Genomic DNA, 21,522 nt, shown 5'->3' with positions numbered 1-21,522 from the left:
AGTGTTGTATTAGTTGGAGGTGTACAACATCAATTCGACAGTTCTATACATTATTCAGTGCTCGTCATGGTAAATGTAGTCATCACTGATCCTCTTTTTAAGAAAAAATTCAAACATAAGGAAAAGCAGAAAAAATAGCCCACACAGGATGTGCTGCCTGGTGTGTGCTTTGCTGATCCACTTCCCAGTAAACCAGCAATATCAACACCTCAGCCTTAAAAAACTTCCACATTCATGTAGAATAAAGGAGATTCTCCTGCAGAAACCACCAACCATGGCCCCTCCTTAGTGAATGAGTCAGCACTTACTGCAATGATGCTGGGTAACAAACCACTCCTACATTTAGCAGCTTATCTCAGCAGCAAGTATTTTGTCAGGTTGGGCTTGGCCAGGTGGCTCACTTCAGGATACAAGTGAACGAAGCAGTAGCTTCTCATGGATAACAGCCACAGCCCTGGAAACGAGGGCCACCCACACAACCTCCCTCATTGCATTTCCTAACAATGTTGACTAACACAAGTCACATGCAACATGTTCCATCAGTGGAGCAGAGAAAGAAGCCCCCTTTCCAGGACAGCACGGGATGTCAAGACCGAAAGCGGGAATGAACGAGAGGTCACAATAGTAACAATATTCTCCCCTGCAACATCCACATGCCTCCTCCCGGCCTGTTACCTGGTCCACACTCACATGTACCAGCTGCCCCAAACCACCTCCCATCGCTGTTTGCCAGCTAGGACACCCTCAAGATCGCACACTGTGTTGATTTACCATCTTAGCCAAGTGTTAAGTCCACGCTTCAGTAGATTACATGCGTTCATAATAGGCAGGACACCACCTCCATGCTTTCCAGAACTCTCCTGCCTTCCAGAATGGAAACTCTGTCCCCAGGCAGCACCTAACTGCAATGGCCCTGGGCGCCTCCTCGCCACCTTCTGTCTCTGGGGATTTGAATGCTTTAAGTGCCTTGTAAGTGCAATCACGTGGTATTTGTCTTTTGTGATTGTCCTCAGGAGTCCTGCTTGTTGCCGCATGTGTCAGAATGTCTGTCCTTGTCAAGCCTGTAGGTGCGGAGGCCGTGCTTCTGTTTGCCACTCCTTGCCTTCCTGAACCTCATTCCCTGCATCACCGTCTTCTTTTGTGTTTAGTTGATTTTTTTTATAGTGAAATATTTAAATTCCTTCCCATTTCCTTTTGTATACATTCTGTCGCTATTTCCTTTGTGGTTACCAAGGGATTCCATTTCACATCCTGACGTTAAAGCACCCTGACTCAGATTTCTCAGATTTCTCGCAGCTGAAGTCCAGTAGCTGATAGAATGTCTGCCCCTTTACGGCTCGGGTATTAATGTCACAGAATTACATCTTTGTGACTGTGTGTCCAAAACCAGGAACTCAAAATATTTCACACGCATTAGTCTCTTTTCATGTAGAAAGCAAAATGTGGATTACAAACCAAAGTGATGATAACATTAGCTTTTAGACTAATAATACCTGCTTTTTTAAAAAAAAAAAAAAAGCATTAGTCTCTTAAATCATGTGAGAACAAAACCCACAGTTAAAGCCCTGTGACAAGAACACTTGCTTTTATGTTGCCCGTGCGCTCACCTTTACTGAGGCTGTATTTCCCCTGATGGCTTTGAGTGACTGTCTCCTGAGTCTCCTCCCCGTTTGGCCTCAGAGTGCTCCAGGTGCATTTCTTGCAGGGCCCTCGGCTTTTGTTCATCTGGGAATGTTTTGCTGGAGAGAGGCTTTTGGTTGACAGCTTTTCCCTTTAGGCCCTTTGTATACATCCACCCACTGCCCTTTGGCCTCCAGAGTTTCTGAAATCTGCTGATGACCTTGCCAGGCCTCATGTGCACTGGGTCATCACCTCCCCTTCTTGGTCTCAGTGGTTTGATTGTAATGTGTCCCAACATGGGTCTTTTTGGGTTCATATTACTCAGAGTTCAGAGAGCTGCTTTGATGTTTATATTCATGTCTTTCATCAAACTTGGGAGTTAGGACCATGTTCCTTGTCTTCCACTGCCAGGACCTCTGTGATGTGGCTTCTAGTCCACCAATGGTGGCCCACCCGTGGTCCTGTAGGTTCTGCTCACTTTCCTTCAGACTCGACACCTGTTGTCATATGTCATATCCGAGTCCCCTGAGTCTTTCTCCCGTCTGCCACTGATGCTGCCGATAACATGGCAACAACCCGCCACCTTGTCTTGAACCCCAGTGTGGCACCAACTGCCACCTCCCCACCAAGTGGGCCATCAACTCAAGGTTTGAGCCATGACCATACCTCCTGCCTGAAGCAGCCCCTTCCTGAGGAGGGATGAGTCACGAGAGGCAGCTGTGCTTCCCTGGTTTCAACCCCTTGGCCTCCAGCCCCACAGGGGAGGCTCAGAAGGCCGTTTTCAGTACTGACTTGTTGCTTTCCCTATGTTTTCACTTCTTTACTAGTCTTTAGCATAAGGAGTTGGTAGTTATCACTTCTCATGGTGGCAAGTTAGGTCCTCTCTCTTCCTGTTTCCTCATGGATTCAACGGCTTTTGTGTATTCCACAATCTAAAGACTAAATTGATCTTTTAGTCTCCATTCTTGGTGCTCACATGGCCCAGCCGTGGCCATGGCAGCCCTGGGCCCCCACTTAGGTTTATTTTTTTTTTTTAATTTTTTTTTTAATTTTTATTTATTTATGATAGTCACAGAGAGAGAGAGAGAGAGGCAGAGACACAGGCAGAGGGAGAAGCAGGCTCCATGCACCGGGAGCCTGACGTGGGATTCGATCCCGGGTCTCCAGGATCGCGCCCTGGGCCAAAGGCAGGCGCTAAACCACTGCGCCACCCAGGGATCCCCCCACTTAGGTTTATACACAGCCTGTGCACTATGGCCCCAGGGCAGTGGCATCTCTACTGGTGGCTGCTGAGCCTCACAGAAGCCATGGAGAGCTGATGTGTGCTACAGAACACGTTGCCTCCAGCAACCAATGCTCCAGGGCTCCTGAGCCACCCCCGCGCGGTGTGGACACCGCCTTCTCAGAGCAGCTCATGGCACAAAGCAGCAGTACTTGCTGGGGAACAGGCCCTCAGAAAGAGCAGGTATGTGGTGGAGTCAAGATTCAAACCCCGGACTCGGCCATGGGAGAAGGCTGGGCACCTGGAAGCCCTGCTCCCCCAGAGGCAGGCCTCAGGTTCCTTTCTGGATGGACCTGGAAAGCACTCATCTGCTAGGCTGGCCCATTGCCAAGTGCAGAGAAGGGCCGTCAAATGCCCAGCGTAGGCTCCTAGTGTCCTCTGGGCTTCCCTGCAGTTTGATCATCAGATCATCAAGTGGAGCTGCCATGACAAAGGTGCCTAAGACTGTAAGACTGTAGCTCAGTTAAGCAAGGACTTGTTTCTGCCTCAGGGGTCAGGGGCTGGGCTGGCATGCTGCCTTGCCACCCTCAAAAAATGGCTTCCAAGCATTGTACCTTCCCAGTCAGAGGGAAGGGGGAAGGGAGGTCCCCCTCATGAGCTGGAAGTGATGGTGGCATGCTGACCTCTGGCTATAAGGTAGACTGGGCAGTAGAGCCCATGTTCCACTGAAGCTCGGGCTCTGTCATAAACAGGAAGAAGGGAGAACTGCTAGGGGCACACAAGGTGCCCCACAGTGCAGCCCACCAGCCACTGACTTCACCTGTGACCTGTTGCTCCCACACTTAGAACACACCAGCCCCTTTCCAGGGCAGCAACCCAGGCCCACCGAGGCACTGCCTCCAGCTCAGCATGTTTGAGAAGGGCCACCCTCCATCCTGTCCACACGTGGCTTCTGGAAGTCTGGTGACCTACAGCCAGGAGACAGGTCATCTGCCCACGTACTCCATACACACATGCACACCCACACCTTCACACACAGCCCCACACACCTGCACACGTGTGCACACTCACACACAGCCCCACATGCATGCACACCCATACTCACACATTTACACACAGCCCCACATGTACCACCACCATGCCTCACAGTGCCCCATGACCTTCATCACCTGACTCAGTGTGATTTCCTCACCATAATGTTTCTGCTCTGCCATCCTCCTGCCAAACTGTGCTCTGTGGGAGGGCCAGAGGGGCAGGAGAGACTCAAACAGCCATGTGGATTATTTGGAATTCTTCTGTAAAGGAGATTTATCTCTTCCTCATTCATTAATTTATAAAAATTATTTATTGATTTCACTCTTCGAATTAGAATCAAATACAACTTTCTGCTGCTGCTCACATTTTTCTTAGAAGAAATTCAGTGGCCCTGAGGTCCTCTGACACTCGACTATTACTGTGTTCACAACTTCTGGTTGAGCACACTTCCTTTCTTTCTAATACCAGATAACATGCCAGGTTCATCTGCGCACCTCCTGCCCCCCATCCTAGAGTAAGTCCTCTCCCTAGATAGCCCGGTTTCTTCTCCTGGAGAGTGATGTTAGTAACCAGTATCTGGGGGCGCTGGGGTAGGGGGTGCACAGCCAGTTCATCTCCTGACTCTTGGTTTCAGCTCAGGTTGTGACCTCAGGGCAGTAGATCAAGCTCCAAGTCGGACTCCTTGCTCAGTGCAGAGTCTGCTTAAGACTCTTTCTCCCCCCGCCCTAGTCTCCCCGACCCTGCTCACATGCACACTCTTTCTCTCTCAATAAATAAATACAGGGCAGCCCCGGTGGCTCAGCAGTTTACTGCCTGCCTTCAGCCCAGGGCGTGATCCTGGAGACCCAGGATCGAGTCCCACGTCCGGCTCCCTGCAAGGAGCCTGCTTCTCCCTCTGCCTGTGTCTCTGCCTCTCTCTCCCTCTCTCTCTCTCTCTCTCTCTCTCTCTGTCTTTCATGAATAAATAAATAAAATCTTTAAAATAATAATAAATACATACATATATATATACATACATACAATTAAAAAAAATAAACGGGTATCTGCACAGAAGATGTGGCCATCGGAGCTGGGATGTTGGCACTTCCAAACCTTCATACGGACACCTCCACCTCTAATCTAGGACCACATGGATCGTTCTAGTCTCTTCCCCTTGCTGACCTGTAAGCAGGTCCAACAGGGAGAGCGTGGCTCCCCCAGCCACCACCCGTGCCCTGATCACCCAGCCTGCAGGCTCTGTGCTGCCCCAGAGTCACTTAGCTCCACACCTATTCCCTACTGTCCCTACTCAGGTTGTCTCTTCAAACCGTGACCAAGAGACATGGTTGTATGACATTTCCCATTCTGTTGAAATTTCCTCAAAGTCCCAAATGATATATTCTTCAATAGACTTTATTATTTAGAGCAGTTTTGGGTTCACATCAAAATTGTGAGGCAGCTGCAGAATTTCCCGGGTGCCCCAGTCTCCACTGTCCCCTCCGCCCCAGGGTCCCAGGGTGCATGGTGGGTAACAGGGCCCTAATTGCTGTGCGTCCTGTGGCTCGGACAAAGCTATAAGGACCTGTCACCACCCCTCCAATCACACAGAATGGTGTCACTGCCCCTCAGCCCCACTGTGTTCACCTGCTCATCGCCCCCACACTGCTGGCAACCACTGACCTCTTTCCAAAATGCCATACATTCTAGAATGCCACACAGTTGGCATTGCTGTATGTACCTTTTTAACAATGTGCCACTTGAGATTTCTTTGTCTCTTCAGGGCTTGATAGCTCATTTCTTTTTAACTGACTGGACTTTTAAAAAATTGAAGCAAAAAAATAAAAATAGAAAAGAAAAGAAAAAGGAAAGGAAAGGAAAGAAAAGAAAAGAAAAGAGAAAAAATTGAAGCTTAGGAGCTCCCAAATTGTCGTGATCAATCCACAAACTGAGGATTTCTAGGATGTGGACCGTGTTCCTGGGGTCTGCAAAGGCCCCTGGAACCAGATGTAGGACTTGGCCTGGTACCAGAGGAAGGGGCCAGCGCTCCAGGGTACCCTCAGGGCCGTAGGGCAGCAGGTGGGAGAGGAGAGCTTGCCTGGCACACTTACCCTGGCTCCTTCCTGGGTCTCTCGGCAGCTGTCCCTCGACAAGGAGCTCATTGACTTTGGCAGCTATGTGGTGGGGGAGACCACGTCCCGGATCATCACACTGACCAACATCGGGGGCTTGGGCACCAGGTTCAAGTTTGTTCGGGCCTCAGAGTCCTATGAGATGGACCTCTCCCAGTCAGTCATGAAAATAGTAAGTATATTACCTGTCCTGATCATGAGCCGTGGCTGCTCACCCAGGGGAAGGCGTGAGGCCTCCTCGCACCCCACACAGTCCTGTGAGTATAAAACTGACATGACAGGAAAGAGTCTGTCAACATAGGGCTGGGTGTCGTCAGGTAGAGTGGGAGAGACTGGGCTCCGTGAGAGGACACCTAGAGCCACAGTGACCCCACTGGAGTGTGTGGTGGCTGACAGGGTGGTGGCTGAGAGCCACAGGGGACCACCTTTCTCCTGATGCACCTATGAAGTCCCAGCAGGAGGCTGGCCAAGAGGACACGGCCTGAACACCGCAGGCAAACCCTGCCCGCTCCTGCACCTTTTCCAAAGGTGTGAGGTGAGCAATGGTCTTTTCATGGGAAGGCCATGCAGACATGCTGCTAAGTGATTGAGAACAACCTCAGAGCAACACGGTGTGCCCCTATCTGTGGAAACAACTTCCATCACACTCACTGGACACTGGGAGGTCTTTTGGGGGCAAGGATGGGTGAGAGAAACTTCCTGTAAGAAGCACTGAGCTACTTCAAAGTTTGGTCTACTTATTTTTTTTTTAATTTTTATTTATTTATGATAGGCACACAGTGAGAGAGAGAGGCAGAGACACAGGCAGAGGGAGAAGCAGGCTCCATGCACCGGGAGCCTGACATGGGATTGGATCCCGGGTCTCTGGGATCGCGCCCTGGGCCAAAGGCAGGCGCTAAACCACTGCGCCACACAGGGATCCCGTTTGGTCTACTTATTAAGGGCTCTTAGCAAAGGCCTCAGAAGTATCTCCCCCAGAGGGGACAGAGGACCAGTGGGGTGGGGGCAAGGGTGGTAAGGGTGGGGGTGTAAACCCAGAACACGGCCAGGGCAATGGTGGGTGAGGAGAGGGGTGCAGGCTGGGTCAGCCCTTAGGCCTGCAGGCATCTGAGCTGAAGCCAAGAGAGTGGAGCTGGGGCCTGGGGCTCCGATCCCACAGGGGGAATGGGACCAGGCATCCCAAGACAGGAGGGTAGAGCATCAATGTGGAACAAGGAAGAGCCAGCCTGGGCTAGAGACAAGTGAGGCAGGGTTGGGCCCTGAGCCCCTGGGCCAGCTGCTGCCCTGATATGCATGCTTGGCTCAGGTGGGAGAGGGAGCCAAGGAGGATGATTGTGGCTAGGCTCTCCATGTGGCCCTCCTTGGCAACAGAGGTCTGGGCAGTTGAGTGGGAAAGGCAAATGGAAAACTGCTAGTAAAAGTGTTATGTTCCCTTTTCAGAGCAGTCTGTTCACATATGAAGATAAAGGTTCTTACGAAAAAATCATCATCAGCCCTTCTGAGCAACAGATGGAGGGCAATGAGTCCTCTCCCTTTGACATGCAAAGCCAGAAGAAGGAGCTGGACAACAAGGAGCAGGAAGAAGGGCACCCCACAGGTGAGCTGGACCCAGCGGGGCTGGGGGGCAGACTCCTGGGAGCACCTGGAGCACTTGCTGCCTCCCAGGAGGCTCTGATGAGCCCCCGGGGGTGCCAGAGGGCAGGACTGTATGGTATTTTTCTAGGACTTCGACATTAATAAGGAAATAGATACATTCAAATAAATACTGGTTGTGGAGTGGATTGAAATTTGCAGTCACAGTTAAGCTAACAGGGTATTTTTAGGAACTCCCATTGGACCACCAGGCTTGGGGGTCCTTGTTGGTACAATTGAGGAGCCCTGCCCTCAGTGGGGCAGCAGCAGGACAAAGGGGGAAGAGAGGGAAGGGAGGACTGGGAAGCTCTACTGACAGGGTCTTGGGGGGTTGAGGTGTCTTGGCCCCCTCCCCAGCTTTGCCAATAGAAAGGGCAGTGAGGGCAGTCCACAGAAGAGTCAGGAAACAGGCAGCCCCTCTAGTCCCAAGCCCCAGGCACAGAAGGAAGGACATTCCCCCAGGCCCGGCCTCACCCTGACATGCCCCCTTCTGCTCCTGGGACTGTCCCCGTCCCCTCCTGCCTCCCCGTTCGTTTGGTTTCCCCTTCAACACACATCCAGGAGTGGCAGGCTTTTGTCCTGTTTCAGCCACTTACACACAGAAGCCGAGCAGTCAGTCCCCTTGCTCAGGCTGCTCCGTGAGCTGTTCTTCCTGTCTCCGCCGCTGTGTGGCGTCTGCTCTCACAAACACACCTTGAGTCACAAACCTGCTGCAGCCCAGTCTCATGTGGGGCCTCAGGGTGTGCCAGACACCACCCCTCGTGCATTTGCGTCTGCAAGGCTCACCTGCCACATTCTTGCCGTCTCTCCTTTATTGGCTAATGTTAAGTTCTTTTTCAACATGATTGTGCCAATTCAGACTCCCTCCAGCACCCAGCACAGCTGCCAGCAGCCACTGGACATGTGAGGGCATTTCTGTGGAAATGGACAGCTGATTCTAAAATTCGTATGGAAACCCAGAGGACCTAAAATATCTAAAACAGTTTTGAGGGATCCCTGGGTGGCTCAACGGTTTAGCACCTGCCTTCGGCCCAGGGCGTGATCCTGGAGTCCTGAGATCGAGTCCCACATCAGGCTCTCTGCATGGAGCCTGCTTCTCCCTCTGTCTGTGTCTCTGCCTCTCTCTCTCTCTGCGTGTGCCTCTAATGAATAAACAAAATATTTTTAAAAAAACAGTTTTAAAAAAGAAGAACAAAGTTGGAAGACACAGACTACCTGATTTCAAGACTTGCTCTAAAGCTACAGTGACGAGACAGTGTGGTGTTGGCAAAGGGAGAGACACAGACCCTTGATGGGGCAGAACAGAGTCCAAAAATAGACCTGCACAAATATGGCCAATCAATCTTCACTAGAGATGCAAATGTAATTCCTTGGAGAACAAAACAGTCTTTTCAACAAATGAGACCTTAGCAATTACATAAACATATACTAAAAAACTAACCTCCAACCATTCCTCACATTGTACACAAATACTACAAGATAAATCATAGACCTAAATGTAAAATCTAAAACCATAAAACTTCTAAAACAAAGCATAGAGGAAAAGTCCATGTCATCATGTGTTGGGCAAAGATTTTTTAGATATGACATTAAAAGTATGATCCAGGGATCCCTGGGTGGCACAGCGGTTTGGCGCCTGCCTTTGGCCCAGGGCACGATCCTGGAGACCCGGGATCGAATCCCACATCAGGCTCCCGGTGCATGGAGCCTGCTTCTCCCTCGGCCTATGTCTCTGCCTCTCTCTCTCTCTCTCTCTGTGACTATCATAAATAAATAAAAATTAAAATAAATAAATAAAAAAAATAAAATAAAAGTATGATCCATTTTTTAAATATTATAACCTGCTTTGGGATGCAGCAAAAGCAGTTCTAAGAGGGAAATGTAGCACTACGGGCCTACTTCCAGAAGCAAGAAAAGTGTCCTTATACCTAAACGTATACCTAAAGGAGCTAGAAAAAGAAGAACAAACAAAGCCCAAACCCAGGAAAAGGAAAAAAAAAAAAAAAGAGCAGAAGCAAATAATATAGAAACTTAGCACACACACACAATAGGGCACATCAATGAAATCAGGAGCTAGTTCTTTGAAAAGATCAACAAAATTGAGAAACCTCTAGCCAGACTCATTGAGAGGAGACAGAGACAAAGAGAAAGGATTCAAATAAATAAAATCACTAATGAAAGTGGAGACATAACAACCAACACCACAGAAATTCAAACAATTATAACAATATTATTAAAACCTACATGCCAACAAATTGAACAACCTGGGAGAAATGGATAAATTCCTAAAGCAGGAAAAAATAGAAAATTTGAACAAATTATCAGCAATGAATGGAATCAGTAATCAAAAAACTCCCGACAAACAAAAGTCCAGGACCAGATGGCTTCCCAGGTGATTTCTACCAAACATTAAAAGAAGAGTTACTGCTTATTCTTCTTAAACTATTGTGAAAAAACAGAAAAGGAAGGAAAACTGCCAAATTCATCCCATAAGGCCAGCATTACCCTGATACCAAAACCAGATAGAGACACCACAAAGAAAGGGAACTATAGGCCCATATCCCTGATGAAAGTATATGGAAAAATCCTCAACAAAATATCAGCAAACCAAATCCAACAATGCATTAGAATCACTCACCATGACCAAACGGGATTTATTCCTAGGATGCAAGGGTGGTTCAATATCCACAAATAATCAACATGAATGATATGTCATATCAATATAAGAAAGGATAATAACCATATGATCATTTCAATAGATACAGAAAAAGCATTTGATAAAGTACAACATCCATTCATGATAAATATAAAAAAAACCCTCTGCAAAGTAGGGTCAGAAGGAGTATACTTCAACATGACAAAGGCCTTATGTGAAGAAATCTACAACCAACATCATACTTAGTGATAGAAAACTGAGAGCTATTTCCCTAAGGTCAGGAACAGGACAAGAATGTCTACTCTCACCACTTTTAATCAACTTAGTACTGGAAGTCCTAGCCTCAGCAATAAGATAAGTAAAAGAAATAAAGGGACGCCTGGGTGGCTCAGCAATTGAGCATCTGCCTTTGGCTCAGGGCCTGATCCCAGATTCCCAGGATCGAGTCCCTCATCAGGCTCCTTACATGGAGCCTGCTTCTCTTCCCTCTGCCTGTGTCTCTGCCTCTCTTTCTGTGTCTCTCATAAAATCTTTAAAAAAAAAAAAAAAAAAGGAATAAAAAGCATCCAAATTGGTAAGGAAAACGTAAAACTTTCATTATTTGTAAATGACATGATACTACTATATGTAGAAAACCCTAAAGACTCCACCAAAAAACTGCTAGAAGTGATAAATGAATTCAGTAAGATCACAGGATACAAATTCAATGTACAGAAATTTGTTGCATTCCTTTTTTTTAATGATTTTATTTATTTATTCATGAGAGACAGAGAGAGGCAGAGACACAGGCAGAGGGAGAAGTAGGCTCCCTATGGGGAGCCCAATGCGGGACTTGATCCCAGGACCTGAGGCAAAGGCAGATGCTCAACCACTGAGCCATCCAGGTGCCCCTGTTGCATTCCTAACATAATAATGAACTAACAAAAAGAAAAATTAAGAAAACAATCCCATTTATAATTGCACCACAACCAATAAAATATCTAGGAATAAATTTAACCAGAGGTGAAAGACCTATACTCTGAAAACTATACAACACTGATGAAAGAAATTCAGGATGTCACAAAGAAATGGAAAGACATTCCATGCTCATGGATTGGAAGAACAAATATTGTTAAAATGTCTATATTACCCAAGCAATCTACATATTTAATGTAATCCCTATCAAAATACCAACAGCAAAAAAAAAAAAAAAAAAAAATACCAACAGCAAAAAACAAACAAACAAAAAATACCAACAGCATTTTTCACAGTTAGAACTCAATGCGGCAAAAAAAAAAAAAAAAAAAGGAACTCAATGCGGCAGAACAGAGTCCAAAAATAGACCTGCACGATCCTGTGATAATCCTAAAATTTGTGTGAAACCACAAAAGATCCTGAAGTTGGCCAAAGCAATCTTGAAAAAGAAAAACAAAACTGGAAATATCACAATTCCAGATTTCAAGTTATATTATAAAATGGCAGTAATTAAAACAGCATGATACTGGCACAAAAATAGACACGGAATAGAAAGTCCAAAAACGAACCCACAATTATATGGTCAGTTAATATTCAACAAAGGGGGAAAGAATATCCAATGGGAAAAAGACTCTTCAACAAATGGTGCTGGGAAAACTTGACAGCTACATACAAAAGAATGAAACTGGACCACTTTCTTACACCATAAAAATAAACTCAAAATATATTAAGGACCTAAATGTGAGGTGTGGAACCATCAAAATCTTAGAAGAGAGCACAGGCAGTAACCTCTTTGACATCAACCATAACAACATTTTTCTAGATGTGTCTCCTGAGGCAAGGGAAACAAAAGCAAAACTTTTGGGACTATTGGGACTACATCAAAATAAAAAGCTTCTGTGCAGCAAAGGAAACAATCAACAAAACTAAAAAAACAATTTCTCCCTATGAAATGGGAGAAAATATTTGTAAATGACATATCTAATAAAGGGCTAGTATCTAAAATATATAAAGAACTGACACAACACCCAAAAGACAAATAATCCAATTTTTAAAATGGGCAGAAGACATGAACAGACATTTCTCCAAAGAAGATATCCAAATGGCCAACAGACACGTGAAAAGATGGTCAGCATCACTCATCATCAGAGAAATGCAGATCAAAACCACAATGAGAGATCCCCTCACATCTGTCAGAATGGCTAAAATCAGCAACACAAGAAACAACAGGTGTTGGTGAGGATGTGGAGAAAGGGGAGCCCTCCTGCACTATTAGTGTGAACGCAAGTTGGTGCAGCCACTCTGGAAAACAGTATGGAGGTTCCTCAAAAAGTTAAAAATAAACTACCCTGTGAACCAGCAATTGCACTACTAGATATTTACCAAAGAATATGAAAATACTAATTCAAAGGGATACATGCACCCCTATGTTTATAGCAGCATTATCTATAATAGCAAATCATGGAAGCAGCCAAAGCACCCATCAATAGATAGATAAAGACATGGTATATACAATAGAATATTCGTCATAAGATAGAATGAAATCTTGCCATTTGCAATGACATGGATGGACCTAGAGAGTATTATGCTAAGTGAAATAAGTCAAGGAAAGACATATATCATGATCTCACTCATATGTCAAATTTAAGGAAGGGCATCCCTGGGTGGCTCAGAGGTTTAGCGCCTGCCTTTGGCCCAGGGTGTGATCCTGGAGTCCCGTGATCAAGTCCCACATCAGGCTCCCTGCATGGAGCCTACTTCTCCCTCTGCCTGTGTCTCTGTCTCTGTCTCTGTCTCTCTCTCTCAATTAAATAAATAAAACTTTAAAAAAAAAAAACAGCTAACGTTTAAAAAAAATAAATTAAAACCACAGTGGAGGGACACCTGAATGGCTCAGTGGTTGAGTGTCTGCCTTTGGCTCGGCACAATCCCAGAAGCCTGGAATCAAATTCCGCATCGAGCTCCCCTCAGGGAGCCCGCTTCTCCCTCTGCCTATGTCTCTGCCTCTGTGTATGTGTGTCTCTCGTGAATAAATAAATAAAATCTTTTTAAAAATAAAATAAATAAAACCACAGTGCATGTCCATTACACACCTATTAAGACAGCTAGATCAAAACCAAAAAAAAAAAGGGCAACCCGGCCTGCTTCTCCCTCTGCCTGTGTCTCTGCCTCTCCCCCTTTCTCCCTCTCTTGCTCTCTGTGTCTCTCATAAATAAATAAAATATTTTTAAAAAAGAAAGAAAGAAAAAAGAAAAAAAAAGACAAAGAGCTGGCAACACCAAGCATTGGTGAGAAGTGACTGTAATCCCATCCTCTGCTGCTGGATATGCAGCAACTTTGGAAGAGTTCAGCATTTTCTTACCAAGTAAGCAAACATCAAACAACCCAGAAACCCCACTCCTAGGTATTTACCAAGAGAAATGGAAAACTATAACGGAACGGAAAATTGTACGTGAATGTTTACAGAGGGTTTATGTATAACTGCAGACGGCTGCTGACTAGTGCACAGACATGGTGACACGGCCCTGCCGCGCGAGGGAGTGAGTTAGTGATGCATACCACGACATGCATGAATCAGAAAGGCATCAATGGTCAGGGAAAGGTCAGGCTCAAAAAACCACAAATCATGAATCCATTTATGTGACATTCTGGGAAAGGCAAAATGATATAGATGAGTGGTACTCAGGAACTGGGGGAGGGATTGGCTACAAAGGAGTATCGGGGGGCTCAGGGATAATGGAACTGTTCCATATCTCGATCCTGGTGGCAGCTAGACACTATGCATTTGTCAAGGCTACGCTGAAAGGGGTGAATTTTAACTGCATGTGAATTATTCCTTCATAAAAGAGGTGGAAATCACTCAATACACATAAGCAGCAGAGCACTGTCATCTTGCATGTTTCAGATACTGGTATTATCAGATGCTGAACAGAAAACAAGCATACTCACTCAATGCATGGAAAACCATCCCGAAGGATGAGATGAAGCTGGTTTGAAAATGAACCAAGTAAAACTTCTAGAAGTGAGAATGTGGTCATTGTAACTGGAACCCCAGTCAGTAGGATGAACCGTAGAGAGACACCATGGAGGAGAGACCCGGGAATGTTCTCACCACAGATAAAGGGCCAGAACTGGAAACAAGAAGGAATGTACATGCCATGGAGGACAGAGGGAGGAGGTCTCATCGGTCTGCTCGAGGCCAGAAACATCGTATTTAGCAACATGCTTGCTGAGAATTTTCTAGAATGTCGAAACACATGTAAACTCATATCCTGGAAGTGAGTAAATATCCACTCTATGCTGATAGCACAGAACAGCACTGGATGCATGATTAAAGAAAGCTTTCATTAATGAGCCTGATTCTAGAATTTATGAAAGCTCACCATGTTTTTAGCCAATGGCTCGACACAGTTCCACACTGGGACACCAAGAGACCCCAAGCACCATCCACACAGAACAAAGAGCTGCCCCTAGAGTCTGCCCGGCTTCAGGTCCGAACTGTACACCTGAAGCAGACAAGGACATACGCATCACCATGGGGGCAGTCAGCTGCCCCCTCATCCAGGTGACAGTGTGGCCACTGAGTGGGGTGACAGGTGTGCCAAATGGGAGGAGCCCAGATCAGTCCCAGGCCCCAGAGATAGTGCACACCATCCTGTAGGGTAACAGTCCAGCCTCACGGGGCACATGACACCATGTCAGGTGCAGGGCCCAGGGCAGGCTGCCACAGAGCTCCAGGGCTCCACACAGTAGCCAGGCCAGGCCGCCCAGGACAGAAGGACTCGGAAGGGTGCCAACCTTCACCTCTCCCATAAGTTCTGTCTTCGTGAGCAAAGTCCACAGAAAGACCTTCTCAGACCAGAGGAATCAGCCTCTGCTTCCAGGGGCCTTCCCGACACATGGCCAAGAGATGGGAACACACCAGCTGCACACACGCAGATAAAACTAAATAATAGGGGTTAGGCTGGGACATTTGGAGGGCAATACCATTGTCAACTTCCAGACCTTGGTCCCTCTGCTCCCTGGGCCCGGAAATGCCTCCACCCCTAGGCTGCATGTCAGCCCCTCCCCACTCCCTCTGCAGCAGCCCTCCTCTCTGCTGGGCCTCCCTGTTTCTCCTCTGAATAGGAGACCCCTGTGAGCCCACTCCCCAATCCCCTGACCCCCAAAGGGCCAGCTTGCTCTGTTTTCTCCAGCCCTGACCTTCAGGCCACGGTACCCCACTGGCCATGCACAGCCAGCTCCCCTCACCTACCTGACCTCCCCTAGCTAGGGCCTTGCAGCTCTGGCCACCTTGCTCACCCCCAGCCTCCAGCGCCAGAGGCCATGGTGCCCACTGTCTTTGTCCCCCTGAGAAGCCCCGCTCTGCCCCTCGTGTGTCACTAGGTCTTTCCTCTTTGCAGAGCAGCACCAGAGAGAGGGAGCTGGCTGGGAGCTGGTGGTCCTGGAGATGGAGGGGCCAGATCCCCCTGGCACCCCAGCTCACCCCTGGGCCCCACGGGCTACCTGGCCAGACCTCTCACCTGGACGCCCTTCTTTTCCAGAATCAGAGGGAGTGACCGTGACCACTGTCATGACCATACCCCCCAGTGAGGAACAAATGGAAATCTCGCTGGGAGAGGTGAGCAAGGCCTACTGCTTCCCAGCCCACCTTCCTCCAGCCATGCGTCCCTGACCTGCTACCCCTCCTCCAGGTTGCCCTTCCACTGGGCCAGACCTAGTTGGTCTGAACGCACAGCCTTCAGGCAGCTTGCGCTATCAACTGGCCTGTGGCCACCCCAATCCCAAGTTGAGTCCGGGCCAGCAGCAGGGACAGCGTCCTGGATACAAGGCACTGGGTCGCCCTCCGAGAAAACATGGTCAGGGCCTCCCTGCCTGGAGCATGGTGTGTGTGTGTGTGTGTGTGCATGCATGTGTCAGTGTGTGCACATGTGTGTGCATGTGTATGTGTGTGTTCATGCACATACACAAGGGCCCTAAGTCATCAAGAGAGCAAGTACACACACTTGGAGCATCCCAGGAAGGGTTAAGCTGTGATGCTAGGCAGTGAGCAGTGAACCCTCGAAGGGCAGGGCCAGGCCACCCAGGGACACTCACACTCATGGTGACCAGCACCTCATGCTGGTGAAGACAGGGGGAGGTGCCCTGATAGAAATGTGAAGCCTGACTGGGTCTGTGGTATCTCTTCCCTCTCAGGTGACGGAGGGTGAGATTGGCCCCTTCAGCTCCATCAAGGTACCAGTCATCTTCACACCAGTCACCCCAGGAACCATCCACAGCATGTTCAAGGTCATGTTTAAGAATCAGCAGTGCCCAACTGTGAGTGCCCCACTGCCACTTCCTGCCTTCCTCACTGCAGCCCAGGCTGTCCCTGGGCCGCGGGATGCCTGCCCTCTGTGCTCCCCCCACCACAGCCCTGTGAGGCAGCTGCCTGTGCTATCCACGCCTAGACAGCCAGTTGGTAGCACAGATGGTTAGCACCATAGCCAACATACACACGAACATGCCTTTGCATGCACATCTGTGCACACACGGAGCCCTTGCTCTTAATTACTGGAAATGCCTCTCCAACTTTCCAAATACTTAAAGTTTTTACTCATTACTTTTTATCATGTATTTATTAACTTACTTATAGGTTTATTAAATGTTGCTCCGAGAACATGATCTGCAAACTCTGGTTCTTTTAAATTTGTTGAAATGTCTATTGTGACCAAAGGCAAAACTGAGTTTATCGATGTAATGTGTGCACGTATGTGTAAAGGCTGCATACAAATTCCTGAACTGAATGATTCACATTATTCACGGCCTCCCCATGTCGTTCCCTAGCACTCAGCCTGCAGCCTTCTGGTCTCTGCCCCAGGGACCCTGTGGCCTGGGGTCTGCTGGCTGGGCCGTCCTATGTGTCACATGTCCTGCAAGTCCTGGGCTCCATGGCCCCCGTCCCAGGCCAGGGGTCCTGGAGGAAGGCCCATGGAATCCTCAGCTCACCACTGTAACACCAGGATGGTGCCTCCCCTGCTAGACCCTGCCTGGCCCAAGAGGGGCTGTTAGGCATCAGCTGTCCCTTCAGGACACCCACACACCCCCAAACCTCCTGAGACCTGGACTCAGGGTTTGGCTGGGAGGAGCCAGTGGCCATGGAAGGGAGAGAAGTGGTTCCCTCTCTCCCTGGTCCCCCCGAGACCTCTGAGCCTCCATTCTGTATTTGCTGGGAAAGTTTTATAAAGTGTACATCTCTCTGTGAGACATGTTATTCTGTAATGAAAGCGGTTTTTTAAACAGCTAAAGATGTGGATAATCATGAAGCTGTGTGATGGGAACATGACAATCCATTGTGCTGTTCTTTTTATGTTTGAACATTTTGATAATAGAAAGGATTGTTTAAACTGTATGTTATGAAAACTGGCTCAGACCCCAAAACATGGCTGGTTTGATCAGTGACCTTCCAATACTGGTATGAGTTACAAACATCCTGCAGCTGGGTGGTGTTAGTGCTCACCGTCATTGCCCACTTTGCCAACAGAAATGTGTGTTGCTGACTTTTCACCTTCAAACTCAGTTGTATTTCAGAGTCATGGGCGTTGCTATGGACGTGCCCGTCTGGGTACCAAAACCCAACGTAGATCTGAAGATATGCATGTATGACCGGCTATACCAGGACTCTGTCCTTGTGCATACACGGTGAGCCCGGGTCCCACGCTGCCACTCAGCTGAGAACCTGAGGAGTTGACTCTCAGGGTCACAGCCTACGAGGGGTGGCAGGGCCAGAGTCAGGCACAGAGGGAATTGGATGGGCACACGGAGGTGGGGCCTCTAGACCCCAGGAAGGGCCAGGAAAGGGATGCTCCCAGAGCCTCAGTAGGAAGCAGCCCCACCTGCAGCTAGACATTAGCTCAGTGGGATCCATCTCTGGTTCTGACCTCTTTACTCTAGGAGAGTAAGTCTGGGTGGCTCCAGCAACAAGGGGATGCTCACCCCTCCACACCCAGGTACTTGGTGCATCATAAACACAGACAGGAAAACAAGGAGTGAGGCCGTGTGGACAAACCCCTGAGGAAAGAAGCGTGTTCTATCTGTGGGGTTTTGCAAAGACATCCAGGCTCCAGAGTAGTCACTCCTAAAAACTTAGTCACTCCTAAAAACTTTTTACTAAAGTACAAGTTAGGTGGAGACAAGTAGGCAAATGCCGTGGTTGGTGCTGTGGGGGGACGCTTGTTCCCCACAGGCCTGGTGCTGGCATCTGCTGATGCAGGGAGGGTGGGGAGGGGGCAGGGGGTTCACGGGCCCTGCTGCCAGTGCAGAAGTGGTTCACAGATGTGTGGGGCCTGCAGACTTCCTCTGTGACCATGCTGGTGGAGGGGCTTGCCTGTCTCAGTGCCAGGATCACACACATCAGGGGACTCGAGAGGGGCCCCCCTGAACTTGTGTGTGGAACTAGAGCTAGCCGGCCTCTGCCAGTCAGTTTATATCAGGATGGTGGTGCAGCTACCTTCGGGGTGGGGGGGGCTGAGGGGAGCAGCCCTGGGCCTATGAGGTAGATGAAGACCCCAGCTGCACACTCAGGGTATGTGTACATGTATGTGCGTGCATGAGCTTGCAAGGGCATGTGTTTGTGACACAGTCGGCCAGGTCACTTGGCTTTGTGGAGACTCAAATGCAGGCAAGGGAGTGGGGGAGCTTCCTGGTGGAAATAGGGAAGGTTCCAGCTGAACCCAGATGGAAGGGGGTGGGGGTTCGGGGCTTGGGTGAGGGAGCAAGAGGCACTAACTAGCCTCCTGTGATTGGTGGGGCCCACACTACCTCCTTTGACAGCTCTGGACTTGGAGGTGGGGACAAAGCCAAGGCTAGGTGCCCCAGGCCTATGGGGCCCAGCCCCTCCCCAGCCCAGCCCCCACACTCCTCCAGGCCCCCACACTTTGCACAGTCTGCCCAGAAAACACTCAGGTTTCTGAGAACCAATGGGGCCATATTTCCATGACAGAGTTTCTGTTTGTAGGAACCCCTCATGAGGAAGGCTGCCCTTCAGGCCCTGAGCAAGCAGGGTGGTGAACCTTCACTGGCACTTGGCCTGGTGCGAGTGCCAGGGGTGTGCAGGAGCAGATGTGGGAACAGATCCACAGCGTTGCTGTCTGATGTCCCCCGGCATCCTGCAGGTCAAAAGCGGCCCTGCGTCTGAAGTTTGAAGTGTGCAAGGAGCTGCGGGAGCATGTGGAGCTCCTGCCGGAGACAGGCTACATCCAGGCCCAGTCCTCCTATGCCGTGCAGCTCAAGTTCCTGCCGCGGTGCGTGCCTGGGGGCTGCAGGGCAGGGAGGCTGCAGGCAGCGCCTCTCCTGCCTCTCACATGTCCTACTTTGCCTACCACTTGTACCTCCTGTGTGACCCCAAAGCACCATTCACAGGTCAGTTTTATTGTCATCCACCAAGTATAAAGAAGAAAAGTACTTTTGAGTGTGTCCTGTCTCTTTCAGACACTCCCTCCCAGAAGATGCAGGGAAGTATTTCGACAAGGAAAGCAGAGTCCTGGAGGCCCCGATGACAATACAGGTGGCTGACCAGGTCTGCGTGGGACACTTCCTGGGAACGTGGGGCACTCTTGGGGACCTGAGCACCACCCCCCAGAAGGCAGGGCCCTGGTGGGTCCCAGCGGCCTGACCCCAGCATCCCCTACACAGTGGGAATGAAGGCTGGGTGTTTGTGGATCAAGGACAGATCCTGGAGAGCTGGGCAGGGCTGAGGGGCGTCCCCCTGGCTCCAGAACCCACTTGTGCCCACGTGCCCACTCACAGTGTCTGCACACCGTGCACCTGCACTCATACACCCCCATGCCTCGCCTAACCAGGGTTACTCCCCTCTTCGTTGGCACCTGCCTTCCTATCCTCCCAAGTCAGCAACTACAGGAAGGTGGCCTTTTCCTTTTTTTTTTTTTTTTTAAGATTTTATTTATTTATTCATGAGAGAGAGAGAGAGGCAGAGACACAGGCAGACGGAGAAGCAGGCTCCATGCAGGGAGCCCCTCGTGGGACTCTATCCTGGGTCTCCAGGATCACACCCTGGGCTGAAGGTGGCACTAAACTGCTGAGCCACCCGGGATGCCCAAGATGGCCTTTTCCAAAAAAGTCCTGTGTCTGGCCACCAGGTCGAAGCAATGCTTCTGCCTTTCTGCCTTTCTTGTGAGTGGAGACATTTGCGAAATGGACTGCAAGTAACCAGGTTGCCCTCACCCTGTGCACTTCAGATCAAGCCAGTGGGGTTTACCTTGCATGCTGTGGTCACCACCTCAGACCTGCAGCTCAGCCCCTCAGCAGTGGACTTTGGTTACTGTACCATCTATGAGGCCATCAGGACACAAGTCAGCCTCTACAACCACTCCCTCCTGCCCCAGGGCTTTGGGTTCGTCGGGCTCCCCAAGGTACCTCGCTTGGTCAGGGAAGGTCACAGGGTGTGGGGACAGAGTCAGGAAGCTCTGGGGGTGGGCCAGGGCGGTGCTGCCCCAGGGTCTGGATGCCCAGCACCAGGAGGCCTCAGCCCTCCCCAGCCCTCATGCCCTCCTATCCCCTCATCATCCCCACCGTCCATATCCCCAGCCTTTGTCTCCCCCTCTCTGGCCTGCCCCAGTAGGACTCAAGACTCCTTTCCCTCTCTTCCTGCCTGGCGTTGCATGATAGCCAAGATGGGACTCAGACCAGGCCGCCCTCAATTCTCCCTGGGCCGCTCCACCGCCAACCCTGCCATCCACTTATATACATGCAGACACGTGTACAAACGCACCAACATAATGCACACACTCACATGCAAGTGCTCATATATGTGCTAACACTCACAAAGACACAACATACATAGACACATAAACAAATCACACACACATGATTGCACACATACAGACGTGCTCACTGCTGGCACTCACATACTCGCATACACACAAGCACGTGCACATACATGCAGATACTCATGTACACCCACTCGTACACGCAGACACCCACACACTCACATTTGCACACACACTCACATGCCCTCGTACCCACTCACACACACTGCCACACACATGTCCATGCAGCTCCCAGATAAGCCCCAGCAGATCACTGTTTTCACTTTGGTATTAATGGTTTTCCATTTGCTAGTTTGTGGACATCCAACCCAACGATGGGTTTGGGACAATCCTACCGCTAGAAACACTGCAACTTGATGTGATCTTCCAACCCACCAAGGCCAAGGAGTACAGCTTCGAGCTCATCTGCAAGTCAGAGATCAACCGGTAAGCCTGGCAGGCAAGGGGCGTGGAGGGAGGGGGGCAGCT

At 49.3% G+C, this 21,522-nt stretch overlaps 1 protein-coding gene across 10 annotated transcripts in view; it reads left to right on the top strand.

The window, feature by feature from the left end:
• Positions 1-21,522, top strand: part of CFAP74 (cilia and flagella associated protein 74) — a 63,692-nt gene that overhangs the window by 31,704 nt on the left and 10,466 nt on the right. For 9 of the 10 annotated variants that reach the window (XR_005359790.1, XM_038537665.1, XM_038537668.1 and 6 more), the window contains 9 exons: positions 5,993-6,157; positions 7,426-7,582; positions 15,772-15,848; positions 16,424-16,546; positions 17,787-17,908; positions 19,381-19,509; positions 19,697-19,784; positions 20,464-20,637; positions 21,347-21,480. Coding sequence is in view for 9 of the 10 variants with exons in the window: in XM_038537665.1 (XP_038393593.1) it covers positions 5,993-6,157; positions 7,426-7,582; positions 15,772-15,848; positions 16,424-16,546; positions 17,787-17,908; positions 19,381-19,509; positions 19,697-19,784; positions 20,464-20,637; positions 21,347-21,480 (1,169 nt within the window). In the remaining variant the exon portion in view is untranslated. The remainder of the gene's footprint in view (positions 1-5,992; positions 6,158-7,425; positions 7,583-15,771; positions 15,849-16,423; positions 16,547-17,786; positions 17,909-19,380; positions 19,510-19,696; positions 19,785-20,463; positions 20,638-21,346; positions 21,481-21,522) is intronic. The other variant, XM_038537666.1, reaches the window with a different exon arrangement.

The sequence above is a fragment of the Canis lupus genome, chromosome 5 (assembly GCF_011100685.1).
Source record: "Canis lupus familiaris isolate Mischka breed German Shepherd chromosome 5, alternate assembly UU_Cfam_GSD_1.0, whole genome shotgun sequence".
Lineage (NCBI taxonomy): Eukaryota > Metazoa > Chordata > Mammalia > Carnivora > Canidae > Canis > Canis lupus.
The sequence above is the reverse complement of the archived record's forward strand: the minus strand, read 5'-3'. Positions and strand labels throughout refer to the sequence as shown.